This window comes from Marmota monax, unplaced genomic scaffold (assembly GCF_021218885.2).
Source record: "Marmota monax isolate L192 unplaced genomic scaffold, Marmota_monax_Labrador192_F-V1.1 WCK01_AAM20220418_F8-fsc00024, whole genome shotgun sequence".
Classification (NCBI taxonomy): domain Eukaryota; kingdom Metazoa; phylum Chordata; class Mammalia; order Rodentia; family Sciuridae; genus Marmota; species Marmota monax.
The window spans coordinates 2,725,377-2,747,542 of record NW_026695224.1 but is presented as its reverse complement, the minus strand read 5'-3'; the positions used below and the strand labels follow the sequence as shown (position 1 = coordinate 2,747,542).

The 22,166-nt window shown below is 40.0% G+C and overlaps 1 protein-coding gene across 2 annotated transcripts in view; it reads left to right on the top strand.

Moving 5' to 3' along the window:
• The first annotated feature begins 5,334 nt into the window (after positions 1-5,334).
• Siah1 (siah E3 ubiquitin protein ligase 1) overlaps positions 5,335-22,166 on the top strand; it is a 29,217-nt gene continuing 12,385 nt past the window's right edge. Inside the window, exon 1 of one of the 2 annotated variants that reach the window (XM_046435107.2) lies at positions 5,335-5,490. Coding sequence is in view for 1 of the 2 variants with exons in the window: in XM_046435106.2 (XP_046291062.1) it covers positions 14,876-14,882 (7 nt within the window). In the remaining variant the exon portion in view is untranslated. Of the gene's footprint in view, positions 5,491-14,718; positions 14,883-22,166 lie in introns of those variants that run through there. The other variant, XM_046435106.2, reaches the window with a different exon arrangement.

The following is a 22,166-nucleotide window of genomic DNA, read 5'->3' as shown; positions in this document are numbered from 1 at the left end:
AAGTCAGAAATCAGCCTCAGCAACTAGTGAGACCTTGTCTCAAAAAATAAGAAAAAAGGGCTGGGGGTGTAGTTCAGTGGTAGAGCAACCCTGGGTTCAATCCACAGTACTAAGAAAAACAAAACAACACATAGTAATATATAATCTTGAAAACATAGTCCAAATGTTAGAAATCTGGATCAATGATAAACCTACAGTTTTCTGAAGAAAAAAAATAATGCATCAATGCAAAAACAGCACACACCTGTGATCTGAGGTAGGAGGATAGCAAGTTCAACGCCAGTGTCAGCTACTTAGTAAGGCCCTAAGCATCTTAGTGAGATGCTGTTTCAAAATAAAAAATAGAAAATGGGCTGGGGATGTAGTTCAGTGGTAAAGTACCAAACAAACAAACAAAAAACCAAAACTTTGAATTTATTTTACTTGGTACTACTTTATCTCTTAATAAATTCTTACCAGGCATCATAGAAAGAAGAGTTGTTTTAGAGAACAACCAATGAGTTGGTATCTGACCTATGTTAAATATAAAGTTAATACGCATCCACATGAAACCCCCAAACATAGATAGTCATCAGTGCCTGCTTTAGTAGTTAGAGAAAAATCAATCATTTACAGTGGGTCAGTTACAGGACCAGTGCTTTTGGTTCCCTTGGAGTGGATGGAATTGTCATTTGATATGGTTTGAGGAGATCAGAGAGCCTTCCTACCCTGAAATGATTTCCCATGTGACCTGAAAAGATTTGTCACCCAATCTGAAATTTTTTTTAGAGCACTATTTACTGTTTACAAAATGCTTTCTTAGATTAACTGTAATGGAAGCCCAATTCCTTCCTGTTCAGAAAAAGGATATTTAATTATCCCGTCGTGGGGCTATATAATGTGTTCTTTAAATTTCTTTTTTCATTTCTTTTTAAACCCATGGGCATTCTATCACTGAGCCACATCCCCAGCCCTCTTCTCCACCTATCAACCAGAATTAACCCAATCAGATCATCAGGTCAGACCCTCCTAAATCTCATTAATATCCATTGGGTGAAGTTAAACTGATTAGATTAGTTTTGTATTTAAAGGAAGGGAGAGAAGGAAGGAGAAATAATTTTGACTTTTGTAGAGGAGAGCAGAAACAAACCAAGACAAGAAAACCAATGGTAAGAAATCCAGAGGCAGAAGTTGCTTGTGGGGCTGACTTAAAACTCTGATACTTAGAGACTGATCTTGGCCATTGAGTGTTTCTAGTATGTTCCAGTCAACCCTGCTACCTCTAGGAATCCAGAACTTGCAAGGTAATTCAGGACCAGAGAGGTATTGTGTTGTCATTTTCAGAGGGACAAAATGTTTTTGGGTAGAAGGGATAAAAGTGTCGGGGGCAAAATCCGTCTTTGACAAAGCAGGGTTGTCTAGAACCATCAGTTGCCACATTGGCCAAGTTCTCTGTAGTCTCTCTTGCCCAGAGGATGGAGGTTTTGGGGCATGGGGGACAATACCGCATTCTACCCCAGAGCTGTATCTCCCCCAGAGCAACTCAAGTCAAGGCCATATGGCCACTCCTTGCCTATTGCCAGTGAGAATGGAAGGTTTACCTCCAACTGGAGTGAAACTCAACTTTTTAAAAGTTTGTCAATGGACATTTATTTTATATATTTATATGTGGTGCTGAGAATTGAACCCAGTGCCTCACACATGCTGGGCAAATTCTCTACCAGTGAGCCATAACCCCAGCCCCAAACTCAGCTTTTGATGTTGCCATATACATAGGAATTGCAACTTCCCCAAAAAATGTGAGAAAAAAATTGTAGTTGAAATAGTGTAATCAGAAACATCATACAATCATGTATTGCATATGTAAAATTTATCACATGGTGGGCATTTATACTGGGACTGTAAAAAACAAAATGATGTATATTGGAATTTATGGGCGATTGAAGGGACTTTTAAGGATAATTTTGATTATGCTTATTTTTTCTTTGCATTTTCTAACCTAATAGTGTAATATGATACCACTAAACGTTAAGTTTATCAGTATCTCTGAATGTTATCAGCTTCAGTTTCATGTCAGCTCCACCCTCACCCCCATGCTGGTGGCTGAACCCAGGGCTTTGCACATGTCAGGCAAATGCTTTGCCATTGAACTACATCCCCAACCAAAACTTCTTTTTCTTTTTTGTTTTATAAAGAGACAGTGATCACTCTGTTGCCCAAGCTTGCCCTGAACTCCTGGGCTCCTTCTGCCTCAGCCCACCCAAGTAGCTAGGACTACAGACATGTGCCACGGTGCCTGATTTGGTCTGGCAGCTTGTTGAGATCAAAGTTTTATTTCACTTAAAAAAATCCCATGATTCATTTTTGTAATATGTAGTTATGTCATAATTGTAATGGACAAATCTCAAAATGTCTGCTCCAAAATGAACCCTAATTGTGTTTTTTTTTTTTTTTGTACAAAGAATTCATTTAAGTTAGTTTCCCCCATTAGGACCCTTTGTTTCGAGTGGATTCCAGAAAACCTGCCTGAATGGAACTACAGCCAGCCCCTTCATGGGATAGTGACCTGTGGTCTACTTCCTAAATTCTGGGTCCCTAATTCCAGCTGTTTTTTTGCTTTTGCCCTAGGCACTTCTCACCTAATACTTGCAGAGAATTTATCTTGCCTCCTGCTGGGCTCCCTGTACATCACCTTTAGTCTAGCTAATGAAACTGGTTTGGGGTTTGAATCCTGGCTCTTGCCACTATGTGGCTACCTCTCCAGTTCAGGCTTTAATGTCATCATGCCTCAATTGCCTCCTAGTTTAAATGGGAATGATAATGGCAATTACTACTTGGAGTAGGGATTGATGAAGTAATGCATGTGATTGGCACGGGGTAGATGCTTAAAAATTGCAGCTAAACTGGGCCTGGTGGCACACACCCATAATCCCAGGAGCTTGGGAGGCTGAGGCAGGAGGTTCCCAATTTCAAAACCAGCCTTAGTAACTTAGTGAGGCCCAAGGCAACTTGGCAGGATACTGTCTCAAAACAACAACAACAACAAAGTGCAGGGATATAGATTAGTGATAAATCACCCCTGGGGTTAATTCCTAGTACAAAAAAAAAAAAAAAAGAAAGGCAGCTAATACTATTCCTATTTCTACATTTTTTGTCATTATCAGATATACATCGACTCTCTTGAAATCCACTTGATTCATCCAAGATCATCTATCTCTTCAAAGCCCCCCCTCTCCATTTCTGTGGCCACTTCTCCAGTTCAGGCCTTCATTTCTTGTCTGGATTGTCCCTTTCTGAATGCTCCCTCTGCTTGGAAAGCCTTTCCCTCTTCATGTGGGAAACTTCCACCGCTTAGGCCACACCTAGTTAAAACTTGATGGTCTCAATGAATCCTTTCTTGGCTTCACCAGCCTAAGTAGTATTGTTTTAGGAAACTTAAGTAACTTGGCCCACAAAGCTCAGCCTTCTCTGCGCCCCCCTGGCTTCTTGAGCACCACAAGCTGGGCTGCATCTCAGGACTTCATACCCTTCTGTCCTCTCTCCTGGCCCCTCTTTCCCCACCCGTCAAAAGACAAAACAAAAATCCATAGTTGTGTTTTGTCACCCCCCCCCCCCCCCCCCCCCCCAGTTCTTGGAACAGGCAGTGGTTTTACTCTTCTTCAGGTTCTCACTAACTCCAATATGGTTAATTCCTTCTAATAATTTAGATCTCTACCCAGTTCCCTGTCCTGTTACACACTTTCCAAGGCACATTTTTTTTTGCTATTTTTTTGGTACCATGGCTGCAGTGATACATTTAATCTATGACACTGATTAGCATTTTTATTTCCTACTAGGCTATATATACTCTGTAAATGTAGAGCCAGTGGCTCTGTAGTCTCAGAACTTTCCATGAGGACTTCCTCATTTGCTAATCTTTATGACCAAGCATAGTATATGACTGAACATCTTAGAACCCTTCTGTCGATATGTTGGTGAAGAAATGAATGAGAACACCATCATTAACTGTTGGACCTACACAAGGGCACACAAGTCTCCAACTGACATTAGAGCTTTAGGGACCAAGGTCCAACATGTGAGTAGTGTATCATTTGTGGCTAAGCACATTTTTTTTTTTTCTTTTCTGACCTCAAGAAACATTGTTTGGATGTGCTAATGGTCCCAGGGGGAGAGAGCAAGCCACAATAAACAAAATATTAAGAACAGAAGTCCAAGTATCAATGCAGGCACAGACTATACAAATGTGCTCAGAGAAGCAAAAAATTAGCAGGTTGCATTAGTACCTAAGATAACGGATTCTCTGCCTTCAGCGTGTGAGCAGAAACTTGTGTTCTCATAAAAATTGCCCCGTCAAGATCTGCTGATTGTGTGGAGGTTGAATATAAAGAGGATTAGTTGTTTTCTAAAATCTCTTAAGACCTTTTTTGTTTGCACATTTTTGTGGGGGTTGTGTCTCAGGAACTAGCATTTGTTCACTGCATCCATCAAAGAATTGTGATGTTTTCGTTTTTTTTTTTTAAATTTATTTAAAGCAGCACAACACATCGCGTCTAAATAAGAACTTTCTAGATGAGTGAGGACGCATAAGAAAATATGAGTTTCACACTATCTACTCTATCCACTCCATAGCGAAAAAAGCATTTGAAATAGGTCCTGCTTTCGCTGAAGGATCCCCTCAAAACAACAGGAGAGGCTTGGACCTCTTAGGAGGTGTGTCGGTGGCCAGGTCATCCGGTCTCTTTCTGCTTTGGGAAAGAATGGAGTTAGAGCCCATGGAGGCGCTGTGCAAAACCAGCCCACAAAACTGGAGGAGCCATAAATAGCAACCGGCAGCTTTGTCAGGGGTACGAGGCCAGCTCCAGGCAGGCACTCCCGGTTGGGTGCTGGACTACCCCTGGGGACGGAGGAGGGTGGTCGCAGGGACCCGGGAAACAAAGCGCAGCGGGTGGCGAGGAAGGAGTGGCCCCTGACGCGGCAGGCAGGCAGGCAGGCAAGCCAGCTCCCGTTTTCCGCGGCTGGGACAGTTGAGGAGAGAAGGGTGACGTGCCAGAATTTGTTGAGAGGGAGGTGTGAGGGCGCCGCCACCGTAACCCATGAGCTGGAGGGCCAACCGCCGCCCAGGCAGACGCGCACCGCGCTGTTTGTGCGGGGCGCCGCCGCCGCGGCCGGCCGCGCCAGCGCCTCTGCGCCTGCGCACCCACGGGAAGCCCCGCCCCCTCGGGGATCCCAGCGCGCGGGACCGCGCCTCCTCATGGCGGCCGCCGCAGTGTGTGGTATTTAGCGGGAGCGCGCGGCGGGCTCGAGGACGCGCGAAACGGCGGCGGCGGCGGCGGCTAGGGGGGAGCCGTGGCGACCGTGGCGGGGCGCGCTCTCGAGCGGCGGCGGCGGCCCGGGGTGTCCCGTCGGTCTCGGCGCGGGGGAGAGGCGGTGGCGCTGCCCGCGGTGGCGGCGGTTGGTGACGGAGCGCGTTTGAGCCAGGACCGGGGTCCGAGGCGCGCTCTCCGCCCACAGGTAAGTGGGGCCCGGCCTGGAGGGAGGAGCCGGCAGTGAGGGGCTCTCCGGGAGGAGGGTTCCCAGGCCCGGTAATGGCGGCGGGCGGTTGAGCCTGGCCGGGCCGGATTGCGCGGTCAGGGACGGGACGCGGGCAGTCCCCTGCGCCGCGGCGCCTTTGTCTCGGCCGGAGCCCGGCCGCCCGACCTCCGAGCGCCGCCCCCCGCCCCTCCCCTGCCCGCCGCTGCCGCCGCTCGCCCCCGCCCCCGCCCCTTGCGCCCCGGGCCCGGCGGGGCTGCGGGTGGGGGTCGGCCCGGCGCGGCGGGGCCGCGGGCTGGGGAAGGGCCTCGACGGCGCCCCGGCCCCCGCGCGCCCGGAGGCGGGCTCGGCCAGGGGAGGCGCCCGGTGCGCCCCGCGCCCGGGTGCCGGCCTTTGTTGTGGAGGGTCCCGGGGTGTGTGGCCAACATGGCGGAGGTCAGCTGAGTGCGGGCAGCAGCCGGCCCTTCCTCCGGCCCCTCCCCGCGGCGCCGGGAGGCTGGGGCCGCGCGGGGCGCCGCGGCCGCCTTGGTCTCCACTCCCTGCCCGAGACCCCCGGCCGGAGTCGTCCCGGTGGTGCTGCGTTCTTCCTCTCACTCGGCCTGAGCCTTCATTGTGCAGTGGGAAGAATGCAGCCTCCTCCCTTGTTTATGTCATTAAAGAGGAGAGCGCGTGAACGACTTGCCAAGGCAGCTCTAGCTTTTTATTATAAACCCTGCTTTTCCTAGGCTTCCTTCCCCGAGGACTGTGGGGTCCTTTCTCGACTCTCCCAGATGTATAACTTAGGAATGTCGGTAACCTGGACCATATCGATTCGCAGGTTTTCTTTGCCCCCTCTGGTTCCTGGAAAGATGCAGAATATGTTTGCTCTGACATTCAAAAAAGTCCAGTTTGTGTAGTTGATTTGTCAAAGTCATAGAAGTCAGGAACATGGATATTAGGACTGGTGTGATTGTCCGTTTCTTACCAGATGAGCATTCACCATTTCTAGCTAAGCGGCTCTCAGGGGTCAATTGTTAGCTCTTTTCATAAGTTAAGAGTTGGGAACACTGGCTCTGAGGTCAGATTGTCCCCTTTGATCCGAATCCTGCCCCACCGGTTTGTGACCTTGGGCAGTATACTTAACCTTTCTGTACTTCGTTTTCCTTATCTGCAAAATGGGTGTAATGACAGCACTTCAAGCGTGGTTGAGAATTGAGATGAAAATAACTCAAGTGCTTAGATCAATGGCAGGCCCATAGTAAGTGTGCAACAAACGCTTGATACTAGGGCATCAAGTTAGTTTGATAACTAAAGACGTTATGCATGCCTGTAATCCCAAGGACTGGGGATGTTGAGGCAGGAGGATTTCAAGTTCAAGGTTAGCCTCAGCAATTTAGCAAGGCCATATGTGGCTCAGTGGCAAAGCCTCTGGGTTCACTCCAAAAATAAATAAGTAGGTTATCTTAGCATGCTGGATATGTTTGAAGTGCATAGATTGGAATTTGTGAAATCATGTTATAAATCATTAGTGCTGTGTTTTTCTCAGTGTATTTTGTTGTTGAAAAGGAGAATTAAATGATAAGTTGATACACTTTCTGAGATGATTTTGGATATTATGATGGGGGATTTGAATGGATCTTGTAAGTCTGGAATTTAGAAAGTCAAGTTGATTAAAATTGAAGTTTCTTTTTAGCAGTTTTAGACAGTTAACTAACTTGGAAAAGTGGAACATTGAGTCCCTTTAATTGATCATTAGGTATCTGTGGTATCACTATCTCCTTTAGAAGGTACTGAAGAGCAAAGTATAATCTGACAAATGTAATGGTCTGGTAACTTTTTTTTTTTTTTTTTTTTAATATTGGGAATTGAATCCAGGGGCACTTTACTACTGAGCTACATCCCCATCCCCTTTTGTTTTTAATTTTGAGACAGGGTCTCACTAATTTGCTTAGAGCCTCTGTCAGTTGCTACGACTGGCCTTGAATTTAGAACCTCCTCAGTCTCCCAAGCTGCTGGGATTATAGGCGTGTAGGATTTTGGTTAGCTGTTAGAATTTTCTGACTGATAGATTTTGAGACTCAAAATTATTTACACAAAGTAGTTGTGCTTTTTCATTCTGGGAATTTAAATGAGGGTGAATTTCTGTAATCTGGGACGTTTAGTTGCTATTCTGTCCAGATTTTTTTCCCTAGTTTGCACAAAATTTTTCTTTATATATATTGTAGAATGGTTTAAATGACCCATTTAACATCTTTCTAGAATAGTTTAGTAACATTTCATATTTTATTATTTTTTTTTTTACATTTCATATTTTAAACTGAAATATAGTATAATTAATAGAACTGTGAACTCATGGTAAGTGTTGTACAAAATACAAATTTAGAACAAATGTAGTTCAGTTTATATCTATTTAATTTGCATACGTTGTTGTTGTTGTTGTGTTGTTGGAGGCCAGGTACCAGGGATTGAACTCAGGGCTACTCAGCCACATCACCAGCCCTATTTTGAGTTTTTTTTTTTTTTTTTAATTGGTGGTGCTGGGGATTGAACCCAGGGCCTTGTGCATGTGAGGCAAGCACCCTACCAACTGAGCTATATCCCCAGCCCCCTATTTTGCATTTTATTTAGAGTTAGGTTATACCTGAGTTGCTTAATGCCTTGCTTTTGCTGAGGCTGGCTTTGAACTAATATTCCTCCTGCTTCAGCCTCCCAAGCTGCTATGATTATGGGCATGTGCCACTTTGCCCAGTAATTTACATCTTAATATCCTTCATCTTAGGAATTTTTTTTTTTTTACTGGGAATTGAACCCTCAGGGTCACTTTACCAACGAGCCACATCCCTAACCCTTCTCATTTTTCATTTTTATTTTGAGTCAGGGTCTCACTAAATTGTTTAGGGCCTAGATAAATTGCTGAGACTGGCTTTGAACTTGTGATCCTCCAGCCTCAGCCTCGAGTTGCTGTAACTATAAGCATATGCCACCATGCCTGGCTCAAGAAATTTTTACAAAATTACTATAGAATTTTCTTACAATGTAATTAGAAAATAATATTAGATTAAAATTAAAAGATCTGAGTATAGTGACATGTACCTGTAATCCTAGCTACTCAGGAGGCTGAGGCAGGAGGATCGAAAGTTCAGGGGCAGCCTGTGAAGCTTAGTAAGAAGACCCTGTCTAAAAATAAAAAGGTTTGAGGATATAGCTCAGCCCTCCTGAGTTCAGTCCTCAGTATTTTTTGGGGGGGAGGTTTACAAAAGAAATAATTATCTGGTAATAATATGATGAATAGGATTTTATTTTCAGTGAGTAAGGTATTTTGAAAACTGATCTGATATAATGAGAGTAACAAAGTAAGTTTAATAACTTCATAAAGTTTTAGGTGACTGCTTACATTATATTATATCAGTTTTAAAGTTCAGAAGTCCTTTTTTTGCTTAAAGAGGTCTATTGCAGATTTTTCTTTCTTCCTTTATTTTTTAAAAATATTTTTTAGTTGTCAGATTTTTTTTTTTATTGTACTTATTTATTTATATGCAGTGCTGAGGATCAAACCAAGGGCCCACACATGCCAGGCAAGCGCTCTACTGCTGAGTCACAATTCCAGCTCTTAGATTTTTCTTGTATTATAAATTATTGAATTTCTATATACTTCTTGTTAAATGTTAAATTTTGAATATTTTTTGGTACAGACTTTAATTTTCAACAAGTTCTATATGGCATTTCAGAATTCCACTTCCACCCCCAAAAGAACCCTGAAGAACTTGGGGATGAATTTGTTCTTAACAATAATTTTTTTTTTCTGGTTTTCTTTTTTGGTACCAGAGGTTGAACCCAGGGGCACTTTACCATTGAGCCACATCCCCAGCCCTTTTTATAAAAAATTTTGAGACAGGGTCTTGCTGAGAGCCTCCAGTTGCCAAGGCTGGCTTTGAACTTGTGATTCTCCTGCCCCAGCCTCCTGAGCTGCTGGGATTATAGGCAGTGCCACTGGGCCTGGCTACAATAAATATTCTTAAGAATAGTTCTTTTAAATAGTATTTCTAATGTATTTTAAATGATTTGGTTTTATTGGGTTTTAACATCTGCTGCTACATAGGGCAATTTTTTTTTTTTTATTTTCTATATCCTCTTTTTAGTGCTTTATTTAGGGCTTATTTATTTCCTGACCTTCAACAGTCTATATTCTAATGACTCTCAGATCATTTACTTATTTTGGTTCTGGGAGTTAAACTCAGTGGTGCTTCACTACTGAACTACATCCCCACATTTAAAAAATTTGAGACAGGTTCTTCCTAAGTTTCTTAGGCTGTCCTTAAACTTCTGTCTCAGTCTCCCTGAGTCAGGGATTACAAGCATGTTCTACTATAGCTGGCTCAGATCTCTGTTGATTGTATCGTAGACCTGTAAATTCTCTTGTACAGTTTTTTTTTTTTTAATTGACTTTTAAGAGTACCTGTAGGTTCATAGCAAAATTGAGCAGAATACCAAAGTTTCCCATTTAGCCCCTTCCCCTTTACCAGAGATGGTACATATAATCATTTAAACCACATTGATACATTTGTTACTCATAGTTATTCATAGTTTTAGGATTTATTCTTGTTGTTATACATAATGACTTGAACACAATTCATGAAAACATTCAGGTTTAAAAATCCCACCTTTTCGCCCTTCTAACCACTAATCTTTTTACTCTCATCATAGTTGTGCCTTTTGCAGAATGTCAAAGTTGGAATTTTGTACAGTGTGTGGTCTTTTCAGATTGACTTCTTTCACTTAGCAGTATGTATTTTAAGTTTCTTGTCTTTTTTGTGGTCCTGGAAATTGAACCCAGGGGTGCTCGTCCCTTGAGTTTTATATCCTTAGCTCTTTCTTTCTTTCTTTCTTTCTTTCTACGGAGAGAGGGAGAGAGAGAGAGAGAGAGAGAGAGAGAGAATTTTAATATTTATTTTTTAGTTTTCGGCGGACACAACATCTTTGTATGTGGTGCTGAGGATTGAACCCGTGCCACAGGCATGCCAGGCGAGCGCACTACCACTTGAGCCACATCCCCAGCCCAGCTCTTTTTCTTTTGAGACAGTAGTTCTAAGTTGCTGAGGCTGGCCTGAACTTGTGATTCTCCTGCTTCAGCTATGGTGTTGCTAGAATAACAGGCCTGCATCACTGCACCCGGCCTTCATGTCTTTTTTTTTTTTTTTTTTTAAATGGTACTGGGGATTAAACTCGGGGCATTCTATCACTGAGCTATATTCCCAGCACTCTTTTTAAAAAATATTTTTTTAGTTATAGATGAACACAGTATCTTCATTTTTATTTATTTATTTTTATGTGGAGCTGAGGATCGAACCCAGGTCTCAAATATGTGAGGCAAGTGCTCTACCACTGAGCTACAACCCTAGCCCTTATTCCCAGCACTTTTAATTTTCATTTTTGAGGCAAGGTTTCTGTAAGTTGACCAGGCTGGCCTTGAAATTGAGGGACTCCTGAGTCGCCAGGATTATAGTCATGGAGTTCTCCAAGTCTTTACATGGCTAGAAAGTTCATTCTTTTTAATGCTGAATAACACTCCATTGTCTAGGTGAATAAATCAGTTTATTCACCTACTTGAAGGACATCTTGGTTCCTTTTAAATTTTGGCAATTATAAATAACATTGCTATAAACATCCATGTGCAGGCTTTTGTATGGAACTAACTCCTTTGGGGTAAATAGCAAAGAGTATGATTGTTGGATCCTGTGATAGAGTATGCTTAGTTAATAAACTCCCAAACTGTCTTCCAAAATGACTGTATCTTTTTATGTTCTCACCAGCAACGAATGAGAATTACTGTTCTACTAGTATTTGGTGATTGTGTTTTTTTGTATTTTGGCCATTCTTATGATATATAGTGATATCTTATTGTTTTTTATTTGCATTCCCCTGATGAGATGATGTAGAATACTTTTCATATGCTGTTTGCCATCTGTATATCTTTGGTGTCAGTTAAGGTCATTGCCAACTTGTAAATCAAATTGGTTATTTTCTTCATGAGTTTTAAGAGTTCTGTATTTTGGGTAATAGTCCTTTGTCAGATAAATCTTTTGCAAATATTTGTCTAATTATCTCAAAGTTAGTATTGCTTCTCTCACATCTACATTCAGTCCTTCTCTTTTTACCTTGAACTGTCAGCCTGCTTTTGGTCCCTGTAGCATCCAGTCAGTTCTTTCTTCAGTTAAGTGAGTTTCTAATAGATGAACCTGACTTCAGCTGTAAGTATGAAATTGTAAGTTTCTTGACATGATTAGTAAGTACAGATCCTCTCTTGAGCTGGTCTTTCATGTTCCTCCCCTGCCTTTTGGACCATATACTTGCAAATTCCTCTTTCTAAACTCTGTAATAGCCTAGACTTCTGTAGTTGAGAAGCTTTTCCTTAACTCCCTGAAGTGAACTGGGTGCCATCTCTCTGTGTTACTTTAGCACTCTGTTGTTCCTTCTGTAACTTGTATACTCCTGAATTGTGAATTTTGTTCTTTTTTTCTTGGCCTCCAACAATAGATTATAATCTTGGTGAGACTTGGTCTTGGTTACCCTTGTTTATCTATAGTTTAGCACTTTTTTGGGTTGTTGTTGTTCAGTAAATAATCATTGATGATTGGTGCCTTCCCACTGTTGCTAATATACTTTTCCAACCTCATCACCAGCTTTTCCTCTTTTTTGGGGGGAGGAGGGTGAGAAAGAATTGAACCCAGAGGTGTGTAACCACTAAGTCATACCTCCAGCCCTTTTTATATATTTTGAGACAGGGTCTTGTTAAGTTACTTAGGGCCTTGCTAAGTTGCTGAGGCTGGCCTTGAACTCCTCCTGATCCTCTTTCAGCCTCCAGAGTTGTTGTGATTGCAAGCATGCACCAGCATGCTGGGCCAACTTTTCCTCTTTGCCCTACCTATTCAAAACTGGATTCTTCTGTTCCTTGAATGTTTCTCTACATTTCTGTACCATTGCTCATGATTGTATTTAATTTCTCAAATGTTTATCTGTGCTACTTTGGCAGATTACTTAACCTCTCTAAGCTGTAGTTTCCATTAGCACATGAACAGCTATTAAGTATATTGATGCTCCCCTCACCCCTCAATGTCCTAATGTTAAAGTGGCAGTATAATTGAGTGGTTAAGAGGAGAGTTAGACCTACACGTGTCTTTGGCTCCTGTCTTAAATTTTGTGACTTTGAGATCCTTGAAAGCAGGGACACTGCCTACTTTTGCTCTAAAACTACGTTGCTTAACACATAGAAAGTGCTATTTAAATAATTTAAAAATTTAGTTTTAGCCGTTTAAGTTCTGTTGAGGAAAGAAAGACAAAATTACAAGACGGGAGTGGGAGGGAGACTGCTGTCTGAGGTGGTGACATTTAAAGGAAGATAAAAAGATAATGAGCCCTTTGAAGGGAAGAAGGACTGAGCACCTCAGACTGAAGGAACAGCCTGGTAAAGACCCTTCAAGCTGGAGGATCTTGGATTGTTCTCCAAGAGTATTGCTGAAGTAGTTGTATAAGGGGGGAGAAACAGGCAGGAATTAGATCCTGTAGAGTCAAAGCAAGGAATGTGAAACTGTCCAAAAATTTTAATTAAAGGATAATGTAATCCACTGTGTGTGTGTGTGTGTGTGTGTTTGAACTCGGGCACTTAACCACTGAGCCACATCCTCAGCCTTATTTTGTATTTTATTTAGATACAGGGTCTCACTGAGTTGCTTATTGCCTCACTTTTGCTGAGGTTGGTATGTGCCACTGTGCCCGGCTACTTTTTTTTTTTTTTTTTTTAAATATTGGTTTAGCTGTTCAGAGACTTGACTGATTAGAAGACTGTTTCTTTAATCAGATGTAGTTGATTAGAACTAGGATTAAAGTGGTGACAGTAAAGATGAAGTGGGTGGGTCTGAGATATATTTTGGTCTCAACAGGACTTATTGATGAATCAGATATGAAGGAAGGAATTAGGTTTCTGGCCAGAGCGACTGTGTGGATCATCTGCCATTTACCAAGATGGAAAAGACTGGAGGGGATGATGAGACAGAGTGATAGCAGTAAAATTCAGAATTCTTTTTTTGTTGTATTTGAAATGTCTATGAGAGAGCTCAAATAATCCAATGAGGTAAAAGGAAAATTGGGCATACAGTGTCACAGAAGCCAGATCGTATATACTGGTGCATGTTTGTGTGGTAAAGGAAATGACCCTGTAGAGAAAGAGGGAAAGATTGATGTAAGAGAGAAGTGTGAAGTCTTAGAAGAGTAGGGGCAGTGCCCAAGAATTTCAGGTTTACTCATTCTAAAGGGAGGGAAGAAAATGGCAAGTTAGCTTATATTCTTGTTGATGGGAAGATAAGATAGTTTGCTTTGGCTTCCATTGTCTTTTCTCAAGGATGTAGAGGTGAAGTCCTCAGTTTGAGAGTAGACATTAAATAATTAGACATTAAGAGTAGACATTATAGTTAGACATTATACGGGTACTATACTGTGGCACTCTTAAAGTGTAGAGACAGGTTAAGAATCTTGAAGGGTTAGCTGGTGATGATATCTGATTGGGTTGTTCAAGGAGATTCTAGGCAAATTACCTACAATAATTATAAGACACTTTATTTCCTAAGTGTCATTTTTTTTGTTAATACGTAGCATAAATACATAGAAAAAGCATCGTTTTATGTATACTCAGTGAATTTTTACAAAGGGAACACACTATTGTAATGAGCACACCATATTAAGAAGCAGAGCATTAGCAGAACAAGAAGTCCCCTTCTTTGTCCATCTGATTACCTACTCTTCTGCCCATCCCACCCCTCACCTCTTGACTTTTAACACCATAGATTGGTTTTATACTTTATATGAATGGAACGATACAGACACAGTATGTACTCTTTTTTGTCTCTTTGACTTCTGTCACTCAACATTTGTGAAATTCGGAGACATTACCTAGTTTGTCCCTGATAAGGTTATCAGTTGAATGAACTGCGTGTCGCAGCACTTCCATATATTTTTACTCCTCGTAAATCTTCAGAAACTCTAGGTTGAACGATCCGGGTAGGGGACCAGGATGATCCTGGCAAAGATCTTTCATTAGTTTTGAGGTTGCCCAAACATGTTGAATTTATTTGCGATTTTTGTTTATACATTTTTTGTTTGCTCTGTTATGAACAGGGGGCTTGGGCACATGAACTAGAAGGAGAAAACCTTTAGAGTACTAATCTGTATTTATAAAACAGATAATGTTGGTGAGAAGACTTTTCTTTTTTTTTTTTTTAAAGAGAGAGTGGGGGAGAGAGAGAGAGAGAATTTTTTAATGTTTATTTTCTAGTTTTCGGCGAACACAACATCTTTGTTTGTATGTGGTGCTGAGGATCGAACCCGGGCCGCACGCATGCCAGGTGAGGGCGCTACCGCTTGAGCCATATCCCCAGCCCCAAGACTTTTCTTAAAAAGAATTCAATGCCCTTCTTTGTATATGTATCTGTCTCTCTCCCTTTCTCTCTCTCTCTCTCTCTCTCTCTTTTTTTTTCTTTGTGGTACTGGGGATTGAACACAGAGCTTTGAGCTTGCTAAACAAGTGCTTTGCCACTGAGATACATACATCTAGCCCTTTTAAAATTTTTTGTTTTAAGGCTGGGTCTCACTAAGTTTCCTAGGCTGACCTTAAACTTGCAATCCTCCTGCCTCAGCCTCTGGAGTTGCTGGGATTACAGGTATGTGCTACCTATACACCTATGCCTGGTCAATCTTGCATTTTACAGGAAATATTATACTGTACTTGTTGTAGTTATCATTCTCTATAAAGACTACCTTGGAAAGATTACTTCAGTAGTTGGTTTAACTAAATGAAGTAATCCTTAAATGGTTAAAAACTTGCTGGTTTCTCTCTGAATTTCAACTCCTGCGTTTTTGCATTTGACTGATGCTCAGGCTTAGTAGGTAAGGCAACTTTACTTTAAAGATTTGTCAAGGGCTGTGATGTAGCATTGTTTTGGATAACTTCGGATGTCTTGTCACTGCATATCTAAGATAATTTCTGCAGACTTTTTTCAATTTTGTGGGTCAGCAATCAGACAAATTTCATTTTGTTTTATCTTTAAAATGCTAAATTTAATATTTGAAATGTATAAAATGTGCACAAAATATGTTTTTGTGAATAGACTGTTTTTTAATATTTTCTCCAAGTATCCAAGAAAAAAAAAATGGAAGCAGTGCACATTTGCGTGCGTGTGTGTGTGTGTGTGTGTGTGTTATGCATGCGATGCTAGAGATGGAAACCCAGGGCCTCATGCACACTAGCACTGTACCACTGAGCTATAACACCAACCCTGCAATCAGCTGTTAACTTTATAAAGTGTTTTGTTTTGCATGGAAAGTTGCCAGCAGTGTAGCAGGAAAATTTGGGGACATGATGAAATAGGCGTTAAAAAGTTTAAAGAGTAGTTTTTTTTTTTTTTTCGATATTGGTGATTTAATTCAGGGATGCTTAACCATGAGCCGTATCCCCAGTCTGTTTTATTAAAGTTTGAGACAGGGTCTCCCTAAGTTGCTTAGGGCCTTGCTAAATTACAACTGGCCTTAATCTTGGATTCATTCTGCCTCAGCCTCCAGAGTTGCTGCTTAGGTTACAGGCGAATACCACCATGCCAAGCTTAAAATCCTTTTTTATTACTAATCTTATGTTTTATGATTACTTGAGAAATACAGAAATGGGCCCATCTGTTCCCCATCATCATTTGTGATCTGATTTTTGAAAAGTAGCCATTAAAGACATTTGTGTGACCTGTTTGTGTATTTTTTTCCTTTGAGCCATGAGTATGTTAAGATTAATTGCTTTTATCTGACTTAAATTCATATAGGTATTTTCCCATTAAATGATTGTCACCTGTTCGTAACTATCTGAGTTTGAACTGGGAAATTCCAAATGAAGAAGCTTGTGCTTAGAGTTTGTATCTTGCAGTTCTTGATGGTCTGTCTGTCCTTTGGTGGTTCCATCTCTTGGTTTCTGATTCTCCCCTTGTATATTCTAGCATTTTAAAATTTTAAACCACTTTCCACAATTTAGCTGTCATTTTAGTTTCTTTTCTGTTCTGTTACTTGGTACTTAACATGCATAGATATGTGTATCAATGGGTATATGTGTTTTTTCTTTTAACAAATAGGGTTTTGGTCTGTGTATTCTGTGGCTTTTTTTCTAGTCTACCCATTTTTTTTTATTATTACTATTTTTTGTATGTTGTGCTGGAGGTTGAACCTAGGGCCTCAGGCCTTGCTCAGTGTAAGTACTTTAGGCTAAATATGGGTCCCTCTTATTTAAAAAAGAAAAAGAAGACAAAAAGAAAAAATATTCTATTGAGATAGGGCTGTTTTTAACTTATCTGTTATTATAGACAGGATTGCTGTAGGCATTCATATTTGTGTATATGCCTTTGTAACATATGAGAATTAGAAGGAGAACACTGGGAAGAAATAACTATTTGGTTGAAGGGCATACTTGATATTTTTGATACAAACTGCCAAATCATGAGGGGCCTTCATAGTAGATATTCCCAAAGGTGTAGGAGAAACTCTATACCCATTTCTTTGCCAAAACTTGGAATCAAATCTTTGAAAATAAATTTATATGTCATTTCTTTACTAATGCATGCAGTTTGTGGCATTTTTCATATCAAGTTTTTGAACTTTTTTACATGCACACAGTTTAGAATCAATAATTTGGCAAAGTTTTTTTTTTTTTTTTCTTCCTTTAAAGTAAAGCTCCTTGGCCCTATTTCTTTCTGGATATCCCTTTTCACAGCAACTTTACCTCTTTTAGCTGATTATTTTGCATTAAATTTCTTTGCCTCTGAGCCATATGATAAATTGTGATTATCTTTTGCCCTGCCCTGTTTAATTTGTATTTTTTATAACTAGTGTTTCTTTTTTCTTTCTTTCTTCTTCGTTTTGCATGCGCTTACTCTTAATTACTACCCCACATCCCTTCCCACCTGTCTAAATGTTCATTCAGTTTGTTTGCAGGCCTTAGGTTGCTGTGTTCCTCTAGCATAAAGTTGTCATTATTCTCAGTATTCCTTGAGTTTAGTCTTCTGTTTATTGTGACTCCTATTCTTTTTCTTAGTTCCTTCCCTTGTATTTGAAGCCTACATCCATCAGGTGCTTCCTGAGAACATACCTAGGGGAGGTAATGTTTTGAAACTTTGTATCATTATTCTGCTCTCAGCATTTAAGGATAATTTGATTTGGTGTAGAATTTTAGGATGATAATTATTTTCTATTTATTTAAATTATTTACATTTTTTGGGGGAAAAAAAAATTGGTATATTGCTTTGTAACTTTGAATGTTGCTGTTTAAAAGTCCAAAGCTCTTTTGTTTTCTATCTATTCATTCAATAAATATTTATTGATTGCCAGGCATTGTGTTTTCTCACCTTCCAAGCCACTCTTTGGGGAGCCAAGGGGGATCTACAACAGATATAAAAGTTAATAAATAAATCAACTTTTTATATCCTGTGAGAATGTAATATATTTGGGGGAAAGGGTAGAGAAAGGAATTCGTCGGAGAGGGAAGGAAAGAGAAGGAAGGGTGGAATATGCAAAGACTTGGGATTGCATAATGAAGGGTTTTCTGGGTAGGGCACAGATTGCTATTTTTAAACAGAGGAATAGGGTCTCTTTGAGAAACCAATGTATGAATCAGAGATTTGAAGAAAGTGAGGGAGATGGTCACAGGCATATCCAGGAGAAAAGTATTATAAGGCAGAGGCCTAAAGAAATAAACTAGTATTTCATGGAGGACAGTGGGTAGAAAGGAAAGAAGTAGGAGATAAAGTCAGATTATTAGGAGTACATAATCATATTGTGTAGGCCTTGTGATTTCTAGGTTTTAACTTTTACTCAGATAGGGGTAGCCAGTGAAGAGTGAGTATATAGCAAAGGAGTGATATCTGTTAGAAATTTGAATTGGATTAATCTGATCACTGTGCTTAGAACATATTAAGACATGAGGGTGGGAGACAAAGAAACAGGGAGCTTGGTTAGGAAGATATTGTAATAATCTGGGTAAGAGATAATGATGGCTTGAACTAGATGGTAGTAGGAGGGGAAGGTATGGGGTTTTTTGATTCTGAATATATTTTTAAGGGAGGGACAGTACGATTCCCTGGTTGATTTAGATTTGTGATGTAACTGGCAGGATACAGTTGCTGTCAGTTGAAAAGAGGAAGGCTAGGGTACAGGGTCTTTGATATAGTTGAACTCTGGTCCTTCCCATGTCCAAGGTTTAGGACAAATCTGGAGAGTTTTAAAAAAATTTTGTTTTTAACTCGGGGGCTGAAGGAAAAAAAAATTAACTTCTTGGCATATTGGTGGAATTTAAAACTATTAAGACTAGTGGCACTGTGGCACACGCCTATAATCCCAGTGAGGCTAAGGGGAGAGGATCTGCAGTTTTTAGGCCAGCCTGGGCAACTTAGCGAGACCCTCTCTTGAAATAATATAATGACAAAAGAAAAGGGCTTGTGATATGTCTCAGTGGTAAAGTGCATCTAGGGTTCAGTCCCTAGTACTGTGGGGGGGTGGGGGTTGGAGACTGAATGGGACCATTAAAGTCACCAAGGTAGATAAGAAAAGAGAGCCATTGGCAACTCCCACTTTCAAGAGCTTTGGGGTTAAGAACAGGAATCAAAGGAGGCTGAGAAGGACCAGTGAGTCAGTGAACAAAATTTATCAGGTAGGAGCTAGTGATGTATCAGCTCTGAGAGATATTGGTGACAGTTTTAAACTGGCAAGTTAAATGTAAATAAAACTACAAAACCATTGCAAGTTAAATTACTGATTTATGAAAACACTGAATGGCGTCTGCTGAATTTAAATCTTTAGATAATTCTGTAACTAACTTAAGATTATGGAATTGACCACACACAGGTTCTTTTGGAGTTAAGCAGACCTAATTTGCTCTGAGATGTATGAATATCATGCACTCCCCCCCCCCCCCCCACTAATATATACATGCTTCAGTGAAAATCATGATGTCATTTGGGCTTTGCTTCATACAAATGCACATATTAGGCCCATCTTGGCTTTTTTATTTAGCCTGCTGTAATTGGAGTACCAACTTGGAATCATTGTGACCATAAATATGAATAATGGCATTCAATTATATGACTAACAGGTAGATTTAGATGGTTCAAAGTGTGCTAATATTATTTTTTTTAAATATTAAAACAGGAAGATAAGACATTAAATTTTTAAAAAATCTTGTTTATTTTGTGGTACTGGGGATTGAACTCAAGGTAATTTGCTGTTGAGCTACATTCCCAGACCTTTTTATCTTTCATTTTTAAGACAGGGTCTTACTGAGTTGCTGAGACTGGCCTTGAATCTTCAATATTCATGCTTCAGACTCCTAACTTGCTGTAATTTTAGGTGTATGCCACCATGCCCAGCTTTTATTGTATTTAAACATTAACTTTTGTAGAGAAATGTGAACTCCTAGAGACTATTGTGTTAATTTGAAGAAATTAGTGTACAAATTGTTAATTCATGTGCAGTATCATACTTAGTTGAAACAACTGAATGGTTTGGTTAGACTTTCAGATGTAATGTTTACGTAAAGATTATAACTGTTCCAGCTGCATGTAATTTTAATAAGGCTCCAGGAATTTTTAAATGTCATTTCTTTCCGAGAAATTCCATTACTTCCATTTTACTAGTAAAGAGCCACCAATCATAAAATATTAGACAATAATGTGACTTTTTATCCTGTTTCCTTAACTTTGTCTCTCAAGCAGAATCTTCTTTTTGATTTTATCTGTTTATCTTAGTATTACTAACTCTTTATAGGTTACTATGATGTTTATCTTAGTATTACTAATTCTTTATAGGTTACTATCAGTTTTGATCTGTTGAAGAATTTTTGTCCTGAGATTATGTTTCTGTTCTTTCTATGTGTACAGGTGTGTAATAACATACTTATTAGATGGAATGCAGAGTTGCATAGGTCCTATGTTACATTGTAGTACTAGGTACAGCATATTTTATAAGTGAGATTTACAATGCATAGCTTGATGCCAGGATGGAGTAAAAGGGCAAGCATGTACTGGAATGTTTTAGAATTTTGCATTTTGAGGGAATATAAAACATAATTAGGGGAGTACACTGTTGTAATCCAACTTGGACACAAATAAGTGAATAGTATTTGGATGTTTCTCTAAATATTGAAACTTGGTTATATTGAAGTAGTGATTATGTTATAATTATGGCTGACGTAATTTTAATAATTTAATTTCAGGTACTCCAAATTTTTTAAATTATTAAAGAATTTTTGTAATGTGATATAAAATAGTTAGAAAGGCCTATTTGGCCATCTTCTTTTGTTGCTCTTACTTTTTGGTATTTTGATTAAAAATTTTGATTTAAAGATTTGATTTAAAGAATGTAGGGAATTTTTTGTCAAAATTTTGTGTTGAAAAGATGTGTTAGATGCTACACTAAATATTCTATACCAGAGCAAGGAGAGTATACACACTATTTTTAGGGTTATTTTAAAGAAGAGATTTAGAGACAAAGCAGATAATCTGGCTTTGCTTTTATTCTTAATTTTTCTGGTTTTCAATTTCTTCATTTGTAAAATGAGGATAAAATTTACCTTACGAGGTCTTTTTTCACAGAAAACCTTGTGACTTTTACCTCTTTTAGATACAATCTCAGATTGAGATATGTTCCAGTATAGGATCTCTTTCCACTGTAGATTGAAATAACAGTTTTCAGTATAATCCTGTTGTTTATGATGCAGATCTCATTTAATGATTCTCAGGGCAGGGTTGCTAGTGTAGCTCTGTAAACTCACTTGTTAGCAATATAATGAATGTTCTCATGTACTTGATCTCCTATAATGTCCAAAAATCTGTTGTTGTTGGTAGTTTTTTGTTTCATAAATGAGAAACTTGAGACTCAGGAGATTATAATTTTTGCGTGATACAAAAGAAATCAGTAAGTTCCTGGGACAGGGCCGTTCTTCCATGGTCCACTCTGAATCCTGGATGGCAGACATATCCCCTTATTAGCAGGGTTATCATATCATGTATACAGTGAGAGGGTATCGGGGCCTGTTGACCTCCACTTTTCCTCCAAGGGAAGAAGTGGGATCTAAAGGGGTTCAGCCAGGCAGTGAGACCGCATCACCTCCGTTCTGTTTTGCTAGATGCCACTTAGAGTGAGTGCTTGCACTGAGAGCCAAGAGCTTTACACCGACACTGTCTTTTAATCTGATTGTGTAGACTAGCGTATACTTTCCCTGTGCCTACACCTCCACCATTTATTTAGTTTTTAGCAGTACTGGGGATAGAGCTCAGGAGAGTTCCACTACTGAGTTACATCCCCATGCTTTCTCTTTTTCACACAAGTCAGGTTTATTATGATGTGATTTATGTCCTTCTACATTTTTGAAATTTATTCTCTTTGATTTTTAAGTTTCTACTCAAATGTACAGCTCAAAGATTTTTGAGATATGTATGCAACCATGTGACCAACACCAATCAAGGCCTATGTGTTTCTGCTACCCCAAAATGTGCTCTGGTGCCCTCTTGTCCTCCCCTCCCCCACCACAAATAATGAAAGTGCAATTTTATTTCCTTCAGTCAGACATTAAAGAGATTTGTAAATATGTAAAACATCAACACTTT